This window comes from Buteo buteo, chromosome 11 (assembly GCF_964188355.1).
Source record: "Buteo buteo chromosome 11, bButBut1.hap1.1, whole genome shotgun sequence".
In the NCBI taxonomy this organism is placed as follows: domain Eukaryota; kingdom Metazoa; phylum Chordata; class Aves; order Accipitriformes; family Accipitridae; genus Buteo; species Buteo buteo.
The window spans coordinates 30,761,941-30,780,298 of record NC_134181.1 but is presented as its reverse complement, the minus strand read 5'-3'; the positions used below and the strand labels follow the sequence as shown (position 1 = coordinate 30,780,298).

General features: G+C 42.7%; 1 protein-coding gene across 10 annotated transcripts in view; it reads right to left on the bottom strand.

Moving 5' to 3' along the window:
- Positions 1–63: 63 nt before the first annotated feature.
- RHOF (ras homolog family member F, filopodia associated) overlaps positions 64–18,358 on the bottom strand; it is a 32,478-nt gene continuing 14,183 nt past the window's right edge. For 9 of the 10 annotated variants that reach the window (XM_075041307.1, XM_075041306.1, XM_075041309.1 and 6 more), the window contains 5 exons: positions 13,340–14,359; positions 13,120–13,207; positions 5,681–5,790; positions 4,782–4,916; positions 64–2,000 (listed from right to left, as the gene is read on the bottom strand). In XM_075041307.1, the coding sequence (XP_074897408.1) occupies positions 1,836–2,000; positions 4,782–4,916; positions 5,681–5,790; positions 13,120–13,207; positions 13,340–13,504 (663 nt within the window). In that variant the 5' untranslated portion in view covers positions 13,505–14,359 and the 3' untranslated portion in view covers positions 64–1,835. Of the gene's footprint in view, positions 2,001–2,651; positions 2,956–4,781; positions 4,917–5,680; positions 5,791–13,119; positions 13,208–13,339; positions 14,360–18,358 lie in introns of all 10 variants that reach the window. The other variant, XR_012652301.1, reaches the window with a different exon arrangement.

Below are 18,358 nucleotides of genomic sequence, written 5' to 3'. Positions count from 1 at the left end.
AGGTTTTTTTAATCCTTTGAACTCTCCATTTATGAAATGTAAATTGTTTTATTTTGAGAGCGATGCTGGAACCTGCTGGATCTGAGCAGTGGACCTGGTTCTCCAGGGGTGGGGAGCTCTACACATGGTGAGTAACTTGAGTTCTGCAGCATGAGAAACTCAGAATAAAAAAGCAAGGAAGATTCCTGCCATGGAGCTGAGGGTAAACGCAGTAGCTTCCTGCGCATTGATGTTTCAGTTTCGTACTTGGTAAGGTGATGGGTGGTTTGCTGTGTTTTACTGACAGTTTTCTTGTGCACAACTCTTCAAGATTTTTCTGTAGTTGAAGATGTGCACAAACATGTAAATTTTTTTTTTTTTTTATTTTCCATTTTAAGTTGATAGGGAGTGACAAACCTAATTAAATCAAAACAAGTTAGGGGAAGAAAGAAAAAAAAAAAGTATGATTCCGAGGATCAAGATCTCTTTACCCTGCATGTAAAATAATAACGATGGCTTGCTCCAAAACAGAGTTTTTCACCAGCTGGTCATGTAACCAGCAGAGGATAAAGTTGCATGAAAGCTCTACAATGTACAGTTACCAGGCTCTATGTACAATGTTTGTCTAACAGTAGGCTCCTGGCCTGCACTGCCTAAACTTTTTGGCAAAAGGTTTTATCTTGTTAACTGTTATGTAAGTAAGTAAGTCCTAGGTATTCTCCCTTAGGATGGGCTGTAATTTGCCTTACACAGAAAGCTTTCAGCAACACCTGCAGAAGCCTCCTTCCCCCTCACAGGTTTGGTTTATGATGGCTACAAACTAGTGATTGCTCCTGAAATCTGAGATCTCACTGCATGGGATGTGCAAAAGAACTAGGAGATTTGAGGCACATATACTACATTGTGCAGTGGGAGCATCCCTCATCCTTAAACAGGCAACTGACACCTTCATCACAAAAGGGAAAATTTTAATTTGTAGCAGTAGAGATGACTTCATCAGTTAATGCACGAGTTAAGTATTTCCGCTAGCATGCACCAATACTTGCATCTGTCATGTATTAAATAAGCTATGTAAGTTTATTGTAAAACTGACTTTACATTACACATAGTAGCTCCTTGGAGTACTTTGAGTGCTGTAAATTAAATATTTATCATGATATGCCATTTCTGAATTGGAGCAACTGATGTATTTCCGTTGATAAATACTGGTTTCTATTACAGCAGCAGGCCTTGCAAGGAGACCTCTAAAGGTGTAGCTCTGCAAAGCCAGCCCAGTGGTACAGGGCGAGTAGCGGGTGCTCTGTCTGTGCACTCTGGGGGCAGCTTGAGGCTAGCTCATACCACTGCCACCAAGTAACTTTGAAAATGTTAAGACAGAACTTAATTTCTGTCTCTTCAAAGGTGCCTGATAAGCTGCTCTAACATCACTTCTTCTTCTAAAAGATGTGGCTTTTCTCCTTGAAAAAGTAAACTGTAGCTGTAACATGCCACAATTATTTTGCAGAGGAAAACCACGCTAATTAAGTCATACAGTAGCAGTCGCTGTTCATTGCAATTTAAATAGTGAGCCCAAGACCTGACTGGTGGTCATTTGCAGTTGGGAGCAAAAGCCAGATGGACAAAGGCATGCAGCATCAGTTAACCTTGATAAAGAGCTTTGAAAACTTGTGAGAGCAGTGCAAAGAAGTGCAAAAATAATAAAAATAATTAAAATTTAAAAATAAAAATTTTTCTAGAAATACAAACATGTAATGAAAAATAATGGTCTTTAAAGTTACACTGTTTTTAAAATCTGAATCGCCTGGCGCTCTTGCAGTCAATGCTCTCTTGCAGTCCATGCCTTCTTGCAGTCCAGATCATAACACTGAGCACACTGTCCGTTTCTTTTGGCGCTTGGCTTTTTTCATGGCATTCAGTGCAATGGTTGTTGCTTCTTTAAAAACATTTTCTATGTTTTCACGACATTTTGCTGAGCACTCCAGATAAACTTCTGCATTAATCTGCTGACAAGCTGCTTCACCCTGTAAAAAACAAAAGGTAAGAAAAGATGTAAACTCAATGTATGAGAGAAGGAAGGTGAGATGGGAAAGAAAGGGAATGATTTTGTACATCTTCGTATCATGAGGTCAGGAAGAAAGACGCTGCCTGTGAGTATAGTGCTAGAGTGTGGGTGGCATTGGTGATAAACTGAGGCACTGTTAAATAAACTAGGTTTTTTCCCCCATGTTGATCTAGAGCCTGGCCTAACAGTTCAGTGCATTAGAGACTCTAAGATGCAGACTGCTGATAGTGTAAAAATATTCTCAGTTTTAAATTTGTTTAAAAGAAATGCTGAGGTAGATACTTAAGTGAGGATAAGATGTTTACACAGCAGTATTTTTTCAGGCCTGAACATAACTATTATGTGATGTCACCTTTAGTAATTAATGTTACATGCAAGAGCAGAATCTGGACCGATGTCTTGCCTTGTTTTGCTGGTGCACATGCAGGAACCCTGACTTTTGCTTTGGAGCATTCAAGGCCTCAGCCCAAATCCTCATATACACAAATGTGTGCCTGTGTTTCTCAACCTCACCCAAATGCATGCAGTGGGAACAGACTAGAATCTAAAACATTTGCGTGCAATTCTGGTTGTGCGAAATCACTACAGACAAAACACAGTGATTTCTTACTTTGCTTGTGATCCTTGGCAGAGTCAGCCCCCAGTTTTGAACGCTTGTGAGCCTTGGAGTGTGAATTCCAGGTCTGCAACACACAGCTCACAAACTCTACATTTATTCATTATAAGCCCTGGGAGTGGGGTCACTTGAGCACTCAGGCTTCTATAGGGGGATTTTTCTTCAGCACATTTAAGCGAAGTTTGTCTCCTTCCAGTTGTTTGCAAGCTGCAGTGCTGGCAGATACTGTTCAGCTCCTCTGTGCCTGGCATTGGAAGCATCACGTCGTGTGACTCAAGATGCCATCAGCTGTAAAAGACTGAGGTAGTGTATATTTAAGGGGAGAAAAACCAAGCAGGAGGGCTCACATAGGAGACAAAGTTTGTACATCATGTGGGCCCTGAAATTTAATTGCATGAGGCCTCAGCAGACTCATCAAAAGTGTCTGTTACTTGCCCTGAACCTCATGTGGGAAGGTGATGAAGGGAGTTATAAATGCAAATGAGGGACAATCTGCAGCTGTTCACAAAGTGACAGGACGGACATCTCATCTTGCATGCAAGGAAGACAAGGCAGAAGTCCCAGCGTGGTTTAGTGGTGATACAGTTGCAGTTTCTTTTCATGCCATTTAGATAAGGTAGTGGTTCAGTCATGGTCTTAGTGCATTTAATCTTGTTCCCCGGACTTGTTTTCTCACACAGTTCGAAAGCTGCTGTTCTTGCTCTGAGAAGAAGGATGGATGGCTTTGTAGTTAAAAAAAAACAACTGGGAGACCAGAGCAGAAAGGTCTCGCGTGACATGGGACAAACTGTTCCATCACTGACTGTTTCTCCTGTACCTAGGACAGCTATGCCAGTGTTGTAACACTAGTTGTAAGCCTCACTGCTTTGTAGTACTTAAATTGAAAATATCTAATATGTTGTGCTGGTTTTGGCTGGGATAGAGTTAATTTCCTTCACAGTAGCTAGCATGGGGCTACGTTTTGGATTTGTGCTGGAAACAGTGTAGATAATTCAGGGATGTTTTAGCTATTGCTGAGCAGTGCTTACACAGCATCATGGCATTTTCTGCTCTTCACCCCCCAACACCAGCGAGTAGGCTGAGGGTGCACAAGAAGTTGGGAGGGGACACAGCTGAGACAGCTGACCCCAACTGACCCAAGGGATATTCCATCCCATAGGATGTCATGCTCAGCATATAAAGCTGCGGGAAGAAGGAGGAGGCAGGGGGACATTCACAGTGATGGCATTTGTCTTCCCAAATCACTGTTACGCGTGATAGAGCCCTGCTTTGCTGGAGATGGCTGAACACCTGCCTGCCCATGGGAAGTTGTGAATGGATTCCTGGTTTTGCTTTGCTTGCATGCGCAGCTTTTGCTTTACCTATTAAACTGTCTTTATCTCAACCCATGAGTTTCCTCACTTTTACTCTTCCAATTCTCTCCCCCATCCCACCACAGGGAGTGAGAGAGCAGCTGTGTGGGGCTTAGTTGCCAGCTGGGGTTAAACTATGACATATGTAGATTTTTTTTTTTTTAAAGATTACTTCAGAGACTTCAAAGAAAAGTCTCTTATGTTAGAGATGCCTTGCAGATGTTTTTGCTATTGTCCTTGAAAGGATTTCTTTTCAAATAGGGTTTGCAAAACACATTTCTTCTGGAATCATCGGTATTTTTAATCCTGTAATGTGTATCTTAGCATCTCCAGTCCTTATCACAATCCTGGTCAAAGTACCAGTGATGGAAGCAATGTATGCTAATAAAAATTATGAAGGGAGTCCAACAAACTTGTCGAGGCTTACCAATTTGTACGAGTAATAACCTAGCTGTGAAAGGAAACAAGAATGAGGTGTAATGAGCCTAGAAGGCATAGCTAGTAGTGTCCTTTCAGACACCCCAAGGTATGCAAAACACTCTTAAAATTTCTCTTTACTTTTCTACTCAAAATAGGTGTTGATTTGGCCACTGCCAAAAAGGACTTACAGAAACCCCTGTAAGTGCTGACTGTCAGTAATTTCTTTAGTGGGACACTGTGATCACATCATTTTGGAGTATCTGTGATTGTACTTGTGAGGAACAATGCCACCGAAGTAAGTGTGCTTTATCTCTTGCAAAGAGGACACCACTTTACACGCACTTGTATTTACCTGGTTGTAAGTAATGGGTTCCTGCTTAGAAGCCCTGAGTTTGCGCAACTGTTCTTTGTCTTTCCGAAGGTCTGTCTTGCAGCCGATCAGTACAAGCGGGACACCTCGGCAGAAGTGATTCACTTCAGGATACCACTGATGGTAGAAAAACAAAACTTTTACATCTGGCTTTTTTTTTTTTTTTTTAAATCAGAACAATAAAGCCAAGGAACAGAACCAGCATTTAATATATGCTGCAATTTCAGAGTTTTGAAAGTTGTTAATTTAGTGGTAGGGGCCCAACATGCACTATTTACATCCCAGAAACATTTAAAAGTCCTACCCAAAGTCAGTTGCTTTATAAAAACATAGGTGGCATCTGTCGTTATGCCAAAGTGCTTATTTAACGTCTGTTTAAATTCAGAAGAGCTCCTCTAAAGTCGTATTTAAGAGCAGAATTTGGACCAAGTCTTGCTTTATTTTGCTGGTGCTATGTATAGGAATGCTAGCTTCTACTTTGGAGCATTACAGAAATCCTAGTACAAGCAAGCGGTTGCTTACATCTTTCCCCTATAGTTAAACGTGCATGTGATGGAAGTAGACTTGAATCTAAAATGCTTGTATGCAATGTTGGTGGTGTGACATCGCTACAGATAAAGTAGCAATTTCACTGCTGGTGTTTGATCTTTTTAGTGTACTGTGGAGTCAACCCCAGTTCTGAGCACTTACGAGCCACGGAGAGGTGAGCTCCAGGTCTAAGGTCTGTGACCTGCAGCTCAGTGCATGATGAGCAATCTGTGCATCTACACACCCAGGGTACAGGACACTAAAAGCATCAGCTTTTTTAATCTGACATCTTGCCGTATATCAGGCGTATGTAATTCATTTAAAAGGCTGAAGCAATTACAAAAGCCTCTTACCTTAGCTGCTACATTATCATAGCTAGTGGGGTTCATGACATCGTAACAAATTAACACGACGTTTGTGTTTTGGTATGAAAGCGGTCGTAGCCGATCATAGTCCTCCTGCCCTGCAACACAGAGAATGTTTTGGATAAAAGAAATCTGTCCTTAACAAGCAATATGATGTGAATATGTAAAGATACATACTTGAGATCAAGAACAATGGTATTATAATTGCACAGATGGCGAGTTTTCCATACTTGTACAATTCCTTCCCTTAAATGCAGGAGATTCCTCTTCCCTGACAAAACTGATGCTTTAGAATTTAAAACATCCTTGGCAAGATTTAATAAAAGGCCTTCTTTGTCCAACGGCTAAATACTTAGAAGCAGTTCTAATCACCAATTGCCAAGTTGCTGCTCACAAGCAAGATCAGCAAGAGGAATTTGACAGTTATCGATTAAAACATTTGCAGTTTGACAGTGGCTCCATTCTCCCAACCACATTTGAACACGCGATGCTGTGAGAAGAAAGACTGAATTTGCTACAATGCTGAAGTAAAAATCTTAGTGGCAAACTTGCTTTTCCCAGCCCAGTGAGCTAAGAGGAAGCAGTGATGAGCACACTGTGCCTTTAGCACTGCTGCTCACTGTAGCAGCACGTACATGATTTTACAAGGCATGCTGCAACATGAGCCAGGCTCAACTGGTCTTTGAAGCAGGACTACACAGCAGATCTTAGGGATGCTGCTGAATTCTGGAAAAGTAGGGGATTTGTCATACTTCTGATTAGGGGTATTCTAGCATGTGATCTGACAAGAGGAAGCTAATTTGCTTCAGACCTGTACTATTCCCCTTGCTGTACATACAACTTAGCTGTAATCGCCATGCTGGGGTCTGAAGGTGTCTTGCTTTGAGAGGCTCAGTTCAAGAAAGCAGTAATTACCAGATATAGTTGGCAGCTGAGGAAAAAAACCCAATCTTTTTCATTTGAGTTTTTTTCAGAGACTTAATAAGGAAGAAACGGTGATTTAAGCAGCCTGTAGAAGATCTATTTGCCACCTGAATGCTGCCCCTGGAATTGGGTATGTCTCTGATGCACCAAATTTCCAAAACAAGAACTGGGAACACCGTTCCTTCCCACAATCACCACAATGTACACACAGCTCAGAAACTGCCCTACAGGTAAAGTTACGCATCTCAAATCTTTGTATTGATATTTCAAATGAAGGGATGCTAAAAATTTCAGTGTGCCCCAACTTTATACCAACTATTCCTGCCCTGGCACCTGGCTCAGCCCCAGTTCATGCACTCATCACTCTAGACAACATGTTTGCCTCCAGCTGCAATCTGAAGAATTGCAGATACCAGAAGGCCAATAGTTTTACAATACTTTGCTCCCCTCCTTAATTTAAACGATGGATCGAGATACAGGTTATTACAAGGCAAACCCTACTGGATAAGCCATTACTTACTCTGTCCGAGATGTTTGTAACAGGAATCTTAGGTTTCGATCACTCTGTATTTGAGCTTCCACAAGAGCAGCATGCTCCGTGGGTGAGGTGCAGAACAAAGACGGATTGATCCCTCAAGGTTTAATCCAGAAATAATAGACAATTGACAAAATTATGGATGTTGTATAAACATTCAGAGCAAAGACTGTACTGCTTAGCCCTTCTTATTCTCCCAAATCCACCTACTTGTTTGCAACCGATTTACCATTTTGTTGCCGAGATAATCCTCTAAATGCATTAAACACATCAGGTGCCAAACTTTTTTTTTTCTCCTAACTTCCTCTAGTGTTACGTGCTGTGTATGATTTTCCCTGTTCAAATTCATGCCTCTGAGCTTCTACCAATGTAGCTTGTAAAATCAAAAGGTCCTCCAATTTATTGCTGGCAATTTGTGAGGCAGACAGGACTGTCCCCTTGGAAGGAACACATTCATTTGTTTGGAATCAGAACATACAGCTAAATTCATACTCTCCTGGATGGAATAACTGAAGAGGTGTCTTCAGTGGTGTGACACAAATATGCTGTATTGCAATTCAAAAACTATAGATATGCCCCAGTGAACTGCACCTTCATCTTCAAAACCAGCTGTGCAGTTATGTTTTTTTAAGCAAACTGAGAAAATAAATGCATGAGAAAATGCTGCTGTATAAAATGCGGCTCCATGCATATTTGGAATTTCAAATACAGAGCACAGAACAAGGTATAGTGCAGAGACCACAGGGGGAAGGTTAGATGGTAATTGCTTAACTTGTATTATGGTTGGATGATTACAGCGCTCACTTGGAAGGAGAGGAAGCTATTCTTTAAGAGCTCAGATGTAGTTCTTCAATTGCTGAGGATGTAACAAGACCCAGATCAAGCTGTGTCTAAATATCGACATCCCTCTCACTGAAAACAATCCCTTTCACCCCCTGTCCTTAAGTGCTGCTGATGAAATGCAAGAAAGGGCCTGGGAGACTTTTTCTCTGTAAAGCTGCTCGGTCTGTGGTCAGAGCTAATTTGGCAGATTTAGGTCTTCTACTAGAAGAATTTTAAAATGAAGGAACAGGGCTGAACCTAAGCACTAACTGAATGTATATGCAAAGCCCCTGAGTGTGCTTCCTCAAGCACAGGTAGCTGTTTTCTTTCCCCAATTAACAAAAAGCATGCTGTGGAATAATTGGTTAAATATATGCCTACATGGGAGCATATCTGACTCTCTTCTGCCTTCCTCAATTCATTGTAGCATCAGAGACCCTGTTTGGTTTTGTTTTGTTTTTTTTCTTTAAAAGAAAAAACTCCATCCAGCTGAATTCACCTAAAATTTGCTAATTCTTTGCAAAGATCACACTCCTGGATGCCTCTGTGACATGCTGCGTAACCCACATCACTGCAGTTGGGCCCTACAGCAGGGTGGGACCTCAGCCTCAGGTGATGGTTAAGTGTGAACGGGGAAAGAAGTGAAACCACAGGTCTTGGTCTCACATCCACATTCACCTCTGTCTGCTCTTCCTCACTCCTTCACCAATTCACCACCAAGGAAGTGCCAGCCTGTGTGTTGCTCCGTCCATAAAGGAGCTCAGCACCCACTGCCATTGACAGGAGAGGGTAAACAATAGAGTCAAGACTTGCCAGCCTAGGAGCCTAACGGTACGCGCTGTCCTAACGTACAGCAGCGCTGTCCATCGCCACCAACTGCCAGCGGCTAAGGAAGAATGTAATAATATCCTGCCACCCGGTCCCAACCAGCCCACCACTTCCTACGTATGGCCATGTGTTGACTGTAATACTCCACACTTGTGGTTTAGGATTGGCTTGGAACCATGTGACGGCAAGCCCTCACAAGCATGCAGAAATGCACCCAATTCTCTTTGATTTGTTAGTCTGCAGGCTCCATGGGAATACTATGGTTATTAGCTTGCCAGCTATGTTTTTTCACTACTCAGTTTAAAAAAAACTGGGAAACAGACATTCATGGCAGGAATAAAACCAGTAGAAGAGGACACCTGGAGTTGGGGGGGGCACACTTCAATTAAAAAAAGTTGTGGTTTTTTTTTGTCTTCCTCAGGCATGCCCTTCCTTTCAAAGTTATGAAAAATTACTCTCGCATATACTGGCTTTTAAAATTTCTCTTAAGGCCTCAGACTGCCATGCATCTGTCATTACAGACATGAAAAACCCCGCTGGAGGCTTTGCGTGTGCTTCCTGCCAGTCAGAGTGAGCACCCGCAATGATGAGGCATTACTTCCTCCCCAGCCTTCCCCAGCCCAGCAGAGCTCTTTTCTTTGGTCTGAGAAAGTCCTGCACTCAACAGCATCAGAAATTGAACCGTGTTTCTGCACTGCAGCTAAAGCATCAACACTGCTCCCTTAGTATGTAAAAAAATACAGTTAATTTACCTCTCAGTGCCTTTGCCTCTATTGAGCACAGCAAGAAATGGAAACTTTTAATTGAATAAGCAGCTGCAAAGCCTGTTTGCAGATGAGACAAGTGGTATTACAAAGCCTTTACACATTGCGTATGTATACCACCAACTTCCTGCAACAGCAAGAGGTGTCTCTGAGGAAGACAGAGTAGGATAGTATGAAGTCTCACAAAAAACTGTTATTCTAGCATATTTTAGGCTAACTCATTGACTTCATTTGTTACCAAAATTCTTGTCAAGAAAAAAAATACCTTTTGTAGCTTGAAATGTTTGATAGTTAGGCACTTTGTGTCCTTCTCCTTCGGTAAGTAGGACAAGCTCAAAGTCTCAAGCTGCACAGGACTTGACAATACAAAGAATCCTTCTAACTTTAAACAGCCCATGGAGCTGAACCTGTCCTTTACCTTGCCATGACGCTGAAGTACATGCAGTTCTATTCAGTGTTGCTCTTAGCAAGATCCTAAAAATATCAAAGTCCTTCCTGCGGTGGGTGCATCATGAAAATCCAGTGACACCTTTTAAAAACAGCTTTGCCTTCTGCTCCCTTACACTGCTACATGGCACTTAGCTGAAGCCCTTCACCTCAGAAATGCTTTTACATCCTTTTGATCCCACTTGAATGGTTTTATGATAATCTGAATTATTTGGGAACCTTTCAGACTGAAAAGCAAAATACAAATGTAAAGCTGTCTTACGATTTTAGAGAAGAGCAAGACCAACTCAAGCAGTTCAGTAAGTCAGAAAATGATTCACAAAATATGGCTAATACGCTGCACTGTTAAACTACTGTACTTCCAGCAATAAGTTGTATGTTTAGATTCCTCTTTAAGCTGCGGTTGCTGCTGTACACCCACCCCAAAGCATCATTGCCCAGCTGAGAGAGGAATTTAATGAGCTGCTGCTGTATGATATGACAAAAGCAAGTCAACATAGTGAAACACTGATTCCAAAACTGCATCTCCCATGCTGCATCCATGTGGCAGAGGGACAGGAGCTGTCTGTCTCCTGAACTGGACACTCCCCTTGCTCTTCCCTTCCTGCACTATTTGAACTTAGAGGACAGGACATGACTCTTGGTCCTAGTCTAATCCTTAAGGAACTCAACATCAGTTTTGTATTATTAAAAACAGGATGGGATTAAAAAGTGTGCTCAAGTGAGTTCTTCCTCTGGCATAACTTCCAGCTTCAGAAAGAGGATGAAAAGCTGCTTGAATTATGGAGTATGACACAGATCTGTAACATAAAACTACGTAAGCAGCTTTGAAACAGAACCAAAACTTAAGTCTTTCCCCCTCTCAAGCAAATGCCTTAACCAAGGTGGCAATGTCCACCCTTTCTTTGCACCTGATAATCTTGATGTGTGTCATGCAAAGCAAAAGAAATTTGACAGGAAGGGAGGAGTCAAGTGTCAGCAGCCTCTAGCAACTTGTAGCCTGGTGGCCATGACACTGTTTCAGGAGGTGAAACATGTTGGTTTTCAAGGTTTCCAGATGAGACATGGAAAGCAATTGCTCTTTCATGGCAAAGAGCTCTGCCAACTAGGCAACAATGGCATCTCCAATTCCCAAAGTGTCTTTATGAGACACAAAATACGCCCCACACTGTTCTTCAATGGGGCAGCACTTTGGTCCCAAGATAGTATTTATAGCTATGAACTAAATGTGTAAGGGTAGACTCTTTCTGCTAAAGTTACGTGCCTGAACAAGGGAACAGGGTAAAATGGGGGACAAACTTTTTAGCAGGGCCTGTTGCGATAGGACAAGGGGTAATGGTTTTAACCTAAAAGGGGTAGATTTAGACTAGATATAAGGAAGACAACGTTTTACAGTGAGGATGGTGAAATACTGGCACAGGTTGCCCAGGGAGGTGGTAGATGCCCCATCCCCAGAAACATTCAACATCAGGATGGACAGGGCTCTGAGCAACCTGATCTAGTTGAAGATAGCCCTGCTCATTGCAGGGGCAGGTGTGGACTAGATGACCTTTAAAGGTCCCTTCCAACCCAAACTGTTCTATGATAAAATGATAAGCCACCAGCACTGGGTTCAGCGAGCACTCTCCAGGCTGCTGGCAGCTGTAGGTCTTGCGCAGAGCGGCTCCCTGCATGACGCAAGGAGCTGGGCACTTATGTCAGGCTTGCAAGAGTTCAGTGCTGCAATACTGAATTTGCCCTACCTACCCCCATTTCTGGATCCAGCCCATGTTCCTTAAAGCTTGGAAGAGACTCCAAAGGCAAATGTTGGAAGCTGCAGCATGATTTTAAATGAGCCAGCCAAGTATCAAGAACTGTGACAGGCAAAAATTCCACACTGACAGTGAACAAACATAAAAACTCGACAAGTTCACTGTGGCAAGTTCTTTGTGCCAATATGCTATATTAAGGAAATCCCTCCGTCACACTAGATTTCAGCCCTTCTCTTTTCCTTTAAGACTTAAACACAAAAGCCTTGCCATTCAGTAGAAGTTACATTATCCACATTACTGGATTCAAGTACAGTAACATTGACACAAGAAGATATACTGGCAAATTGCGTGCTCAGGATCTTACTATACTGCAGTAAAGATTAGCAATAAAATACACTTTTAGATTAAAAACCTTTAAAATTATCCATTCAGATATCATGTACACATGCAAGAAGGTAAGTGTGTTTTACTACTGTTAAAAATTAATATGGACTGCATTCAGTTATTTGTCTTGGTGTAAATTTGGAACAACTCCACAGGCTTGAACTGAAACAGATGATTTACACTGAGCTGAAACGAAGCACGTGTCGATTTTAGGGTTCGTTTAGGAACACAGCTGGATAACAGAGCCTAGGAACTTTGAACCATTTCACAAGTTCCTGAAATGAACCTGAACAAACTACCAGTATTTTCAAACAACTTTTGCTGCTACGGCTTTTGTATTTTGAACACAAACTGGCCTTTTTCCCCTTCGCTATTCGATCACATGTGGCAGGAGATTAAAATATTTTCCTGGTTGATATAATTATGCTTTGCATCTGGGAGCTGGGTTTTAATACCTTCAGATATGTTTGATATTAGATGTGATTTTCTTAATAAACTGGGTTGTTAAGATAATGAAGGAGTCCATGGCTAGAACTGCCATTAGACCAGAGACCCTTTTTTTTCTGGAAGGCACATTTATGCATGTAACAGGTAATGGTTGTTGTTCAGTTTGTACTTTAATCTCTAGCAGTCTGAACCGTGATATTACACTAAAAGTATGCCAGTAGAAAAGCAATTTGAAAATATGTCCAGCTTTACAGTCTTCAAGTTTCAGTCTGATTTAAGTTGACACAGCAAAAGCTACTGGAACAGAAACACGGGCACTTTTACAGGGGCAGCATTTTACACCAGTAAAAGCAATTTCTCCTTATTTGTCTGGAATTACAAAAGCCCGGGGGCTGCGTTTGGGCTCAGTCCCAGGCCATTGCCCCAGGGCGGTCCCATCCCGGCGGCCGCACCGAAACTGCCTCTCGCAGCCCGGTACTGTCGGGATTGGGAAAACGGAAAGCACAATGTGAAAAAAACCCTTACCTGCCGTATCGTACAAATTCAGGGTGACCTCCTTTTTGCCCACCGTAACGCTGGTAGTATATTTCTCGAAGACGGACGGCGCGTATTGCTGCAAAGGGAGGAGAAGCAGTTCTAGCTAGGGACAAGCAGCTCGCAGCCAGCACCGGCCGCTTTGCCGGGCGGCTCCCGGCCCCTTCGCACCCCGACCAGGCCGGGCCCGGCGGCGGGACAGCCCGCTCACCTCCGGGAAGTCTCCCTTGGCGTACACCATCAGCAGCGACGTCTTCCCGCAGCCGCCGTCCCCCACGATCACAACCTTCACCTCCTTCTTGCCCGACGGGGCGGCCGCGTTGTCGCGGGAGCCTCCCGCCGCGCCCTCGGGCAGAGCCCCGTTGGTCGCCTCCATGGAGCGGAGCGGAGCGGAGCGGGGCCGGGCAGGGCGCAGCGCCTCCGGGACGCGGCTCCCCACAACCGCCGCCGCTCTCCGGGCGCCCCGGGGCAGGCGCCGCCCGCGCCCCGCCGGAGATTGGCCGCGCTACGGGCGCCGGCGCCTCAGGTACCTCAGGGCCCCGCCCGCGGCCGCGCCGCCGCCTCAGCCCGTGTTAACGCCCCGAAGCCCCCTCGGCGGCCCGGAGCGCCCGCGGCATCGGCTCCTCACGGGTCACCCGTGGGGCCCCAGCGCTAGGGTAGCCCCGGTGGGCACGGCAGGAGCCCTCTCGGCACCCTGTCAGGCCTTTTCCCTGCCAAAACCCACAGGGGCTGCTCACCCCCCGCTTCCCCCCGGTGAGCCTCCAAGGCCTCCATCCGCCGGGGGCCGCTAGGCCCTGTCCCCTTTGCACTTCCCATCGACCCGCCATGTTACCCAGGCTTGGGTGCTCATCCCCGTCCAGCAGCTGTAGCACCAGCGTCCTCCCGCCCCCCCTCCCAGCCCTCATTTATTCCTCTTTTGGACCTCAAGAGCCATTTGCCATTTTGGTTTACCACAGATCACCAGCGGCTGAGGGGATGCCTTCCCAGTTCAACATCTGCAGCGGCGGACGCCAGTCCCAAAGGCTGAGGGGAGAGCGTGCAGCGGGTGCCATGCCAGCCACGGCGGGATGGGAGGCAGAGACCCCCTGAGGTACCCCCTGAAACGCGTCTTGTTGCTGGCACTGGGAGTGGCGGTGACTTGCTGCTTGTTTTCTACTGTATTTATAGCTCGAGTAGGAACCGACAGCTCTGCTCATTGCTTATTCACCCAGTGCCACCCATTCAAGGTGAGCTGCAATGAAAATAAACCAGAATTTTACATTTTAATTGCAGAGATGTGGTGGCCCCAGGTACCTACCTGGCGTTGTTTTGTACCATGGAAGGAAGGCAGGGGATCACAACAGCCTGATATGTTTGGCTCCGATGATACCCATGTCAGGGGAGTGATGCTGTGATTGTGACAGACCTGCTCAGGTGTCAATCTGCCAGCATTCTGCACAAAAAATCATGTTTCTTTCCTGGCAGGGGTTAACAGTGTGCTCCATCTCAAATAAACCCTATCACTTCTTAAGAAATCAAAACTGACTCTAAAATTTTTGAAATACCACTTGTGGGAATAGCAACAAACCCCCAAGGGCATGCTTGAGTGTAGCAAGATCATTTAATTCAACTAATAAAAAAAAAAAAAAAAAAATCACAGACAGGGTTTTACATTTTCTCCTGCACGGTTGTGTCACTAGATGGCCTTCCAGACCGAATGCAAACACAACTGCACTCTGTATCTCTTTCAAGGAAGACCCTGCTTTGTGCAGAGGGCAAACAAAAAGCTAGAAAAGGATATTTCAGCGATAGGTAGGAGGAGGGACGTGTAAATACCCAAAGAAGTGTCATATAATTCAAATAATAATAAAAAAGCAGCCAAATTCACACCTGTTGAAAGCTAACCATTTTACTGAGGAAAAAGTTGATGCAAGCATGTAGAATACACAAGCTGTCAAAAAGATGCTTTATGAACCGCAATTTTATATAGCTTATCTGGAACACAGTAAAAGCCATCAACTCTTGTCGACTTTAATGGCTGAGGGCATTCCAGTATCACACAAGAATGAATGGTCCAGAAAAGAATTGTGTTACCCTGAAACAATTTATTTGGACCTGGCTCAAAACCACCATCACACTGTGTATGATACCATCAACAGATAGACTTAGTAGTATTTCTGTAACCGAGTACTGTAATTCAGGGTTTTTTTTCAAGTCAGTTATTGCCATAAAAGTTTTTTTGGGGATAAAAGTATTTTGTGGGTCATAGTTAGGTTGGTTTTTTTGCTTTTTTGGTTTGGTTTTTTTTTGCAAGTCTCACAAAACAATCTTTACATTTCTCACAGCTTTGTCTCCTTTTACATTTTATAGTTAAGAAAACTTTTTAGATTTGTACACCTTTAGATTTGGGATGAAACAATATAAAATGAGTAGATTATAGAATCAACTGTAAACAGTCCAAAGACTGTTTTTAAGTAATGAATGTTCTATTTGTAGTGAGTCAACTTAGTATTGACGGAATATAGCATTTCATGTCTCAGTTACTTATTTTTAATTAACGAGTATGCAGTGCTTTAGGCATATAAAATCCTATGCAAAAGCTAAGCATATTTTGCTGACTCTGAAAAAGTAAAATCTAATATGGAATTCTGCCACTGATTTAAATGGAAGAAGATTCAACCCTCTATTAGTAAAATTCAAATCTAATCATTATTAATTGCAAGTGTCCTTCTCCTACTTCTGCTTTGGCCTGTGTATTGATTTTGGCACGAGTTCCGTTTCATCAAAAGCTTACGCATCTGCAATTCAAGAGTCAATATGCATATAGAGATTTACAGTGACTGTACCAAAATCAAGACTTTCATGGTGTATGGTAAATACCTGTGTTCCAATCTTGTTACCAGTTTGGTGCTCCATGATTGCCAACGAAAATAATAGGAAGAAGTGAAATGTTAGCACACTGTCTAGGAAAACTGCTCAAAGTTTATGATTTTTAAATGATGCTTTAATACTTTGGATGATATCGACAAGTAATTCAGGTTAGTTATGAGGACACCCAAAAAAGACTCACAGATTAGGTTTAATATTGAAGCTATGACTTTTTAATAATACAGGCTGATGAAATAAGTTGATACTCCCATTTCTCAAAATACCAAGCCCAGGGAAAAGTGCTTGCAACCTCCTGGACATTTCTGGTGCAATGGAAGAACCTCAAGGCATATCCTTAGCCTGACCTCCTAAGAAAACAACACCAACGCACTTGTGCTGCCTCTCTTTGTCCCTTGTGATGTGCTTGAAGAAGTCAAGGAAACTGAGATTTAATAATATTAAAAACCCATCAGTTTTGTGAATATAGACAAGTGAGGGAAGAGAAGCATAACTGTAAATATTTCTGCTCACAACATACTGTTTTAAATAGTAAATATGTTAACAGATTTGACAACATATTCTGATTAGCTATGTTCTTCTGTTTGGAGGAACTCTGAATACTGTAAAAATTTTAAGTTTCCAATCAATTAAGCTCTATCATAGCGCATGCCCTTAGGCTAAGAAGCACGACTTGCAATAATGGAAATTTTAATGGAAAATTCAACTATTTTAGCTAACCAGCAAGGTCTCAGACTACTGGTACTTCCTCGTAGCCACAACTGCAGAGAGGAGTAACAGCACACGCCATCTGCTGTATACTTGTATTATTAGTTTATATGGTAATATAAACTAGACAAGAATGAGGACCTGTTCTTTCTAAATGTCTTTAGAACTACATTTTTGAAATACACTTAAGAATTTTCTTCCTAATACAGACCCCAGCTTTACAAAGACTTAACAATAAGAACAAGTAGCCCATTTATGTCAAAGGAAATATTCATAAACTTAATTAAGAATGTGCATAACAAAACAGAGCCTTAAATATTTATTTTTTAACATTACCAGTGATATTAATTATTTGTGTTTTCAGCGATGAATTCCCACTACAGTATGTACATATAAAGCAACAGACAACGCCCTGAAGAGTTTACAATAAGAAAGACAGACCCTAAAGAATGGGACCTACCATGTAAGTAGAGTGAATTTCCAATAAATTTCAGATGTTACACAAGGGCAACAATTGTCTGTCATATGCACAGACCCTGACCAAAGCACTGTCTCTGCCCCACAGAATTTAGTGTAAACTGACAGGGCAGATAGGGAACGGGAAACTGCAGTGTAGGAGAACTGAACTGTACCTTGCACACACAAAGAAGTTATGGGTGACAATATCAGTATAAGAGGAGAACCCTACGACAAAGCTAGGTATATACTCAAGGTAATTAACTTAGTTTACAGAACAACTGTACAAAATTGTTTTTTCAGTTCTGTTTTTGCTCACAGTGCCAACACTCTTTTGACGCTCATTCAACCCTGGCAGTATCTTTTTTCAAAATCAAAGCTCCCAGCCACCTTGACTTTCAGCTGCTTCTCAGTATCCATTTCTGTAGTGTTTCTTGCTGTTTCTCTTGCACATGCGGAGCTCTGCCATCTGGTCCTCATGGCCTGTTATTTTACACACACGCCCCCACCCTGAAAAATCCCTTGGGCCACATGATTCACCATGTATTCAAACCTTGCCATGTGCCTGTTTTTTGTGTAGCAGCCCCTACTGATGTAAATCCCTTGTTTCATAAGGGCTCTCAATTGCCTTTTTCACTGAAGGCAAGGTGGCTGTGACACCTGCCACTTTCTAAGACATTTAACCCAATCTAAAACATTATTACACTGTTGTTTGGCTGAGTGGGAACCATTTTTTTTTTCCCAGTGGGAAGTGCTGCCAGAAAGGTATTAAACTTTCTAGACTATTAAGTAATGTGGAAAAATTATATTTCAATAAGAAAATTTCCTTTCTGCCTTTTCATGCCTTAGGAATACAGTTCCTGTTTCACTTGGCTCAAGTAGCCCATGCACTAAATCAGTGAAAAAATCTTTCAATAAACTCTACATAGAATCTGTCCAAATGCTACCATAGAGTTCAGAGGGCTATGAAAGAAAACAGGACAATGGTCTGCAACAGAAGGTGTTAGCCAAATTAGACACACAACTCAGCAAAATCAGGCAGCAAATATTCAGGCACTTTGATGTAGTTTGGACAGATTTTGTTCATAAACCACTGCTACATAGAGAGCAGCTATTTATAGGGAACACATACTGTTTCTTGGTTTATTTTCTCTGGTATGCTTTAAATCAGGGGTGCCAACTATGTGGGCCAAAATGGCCT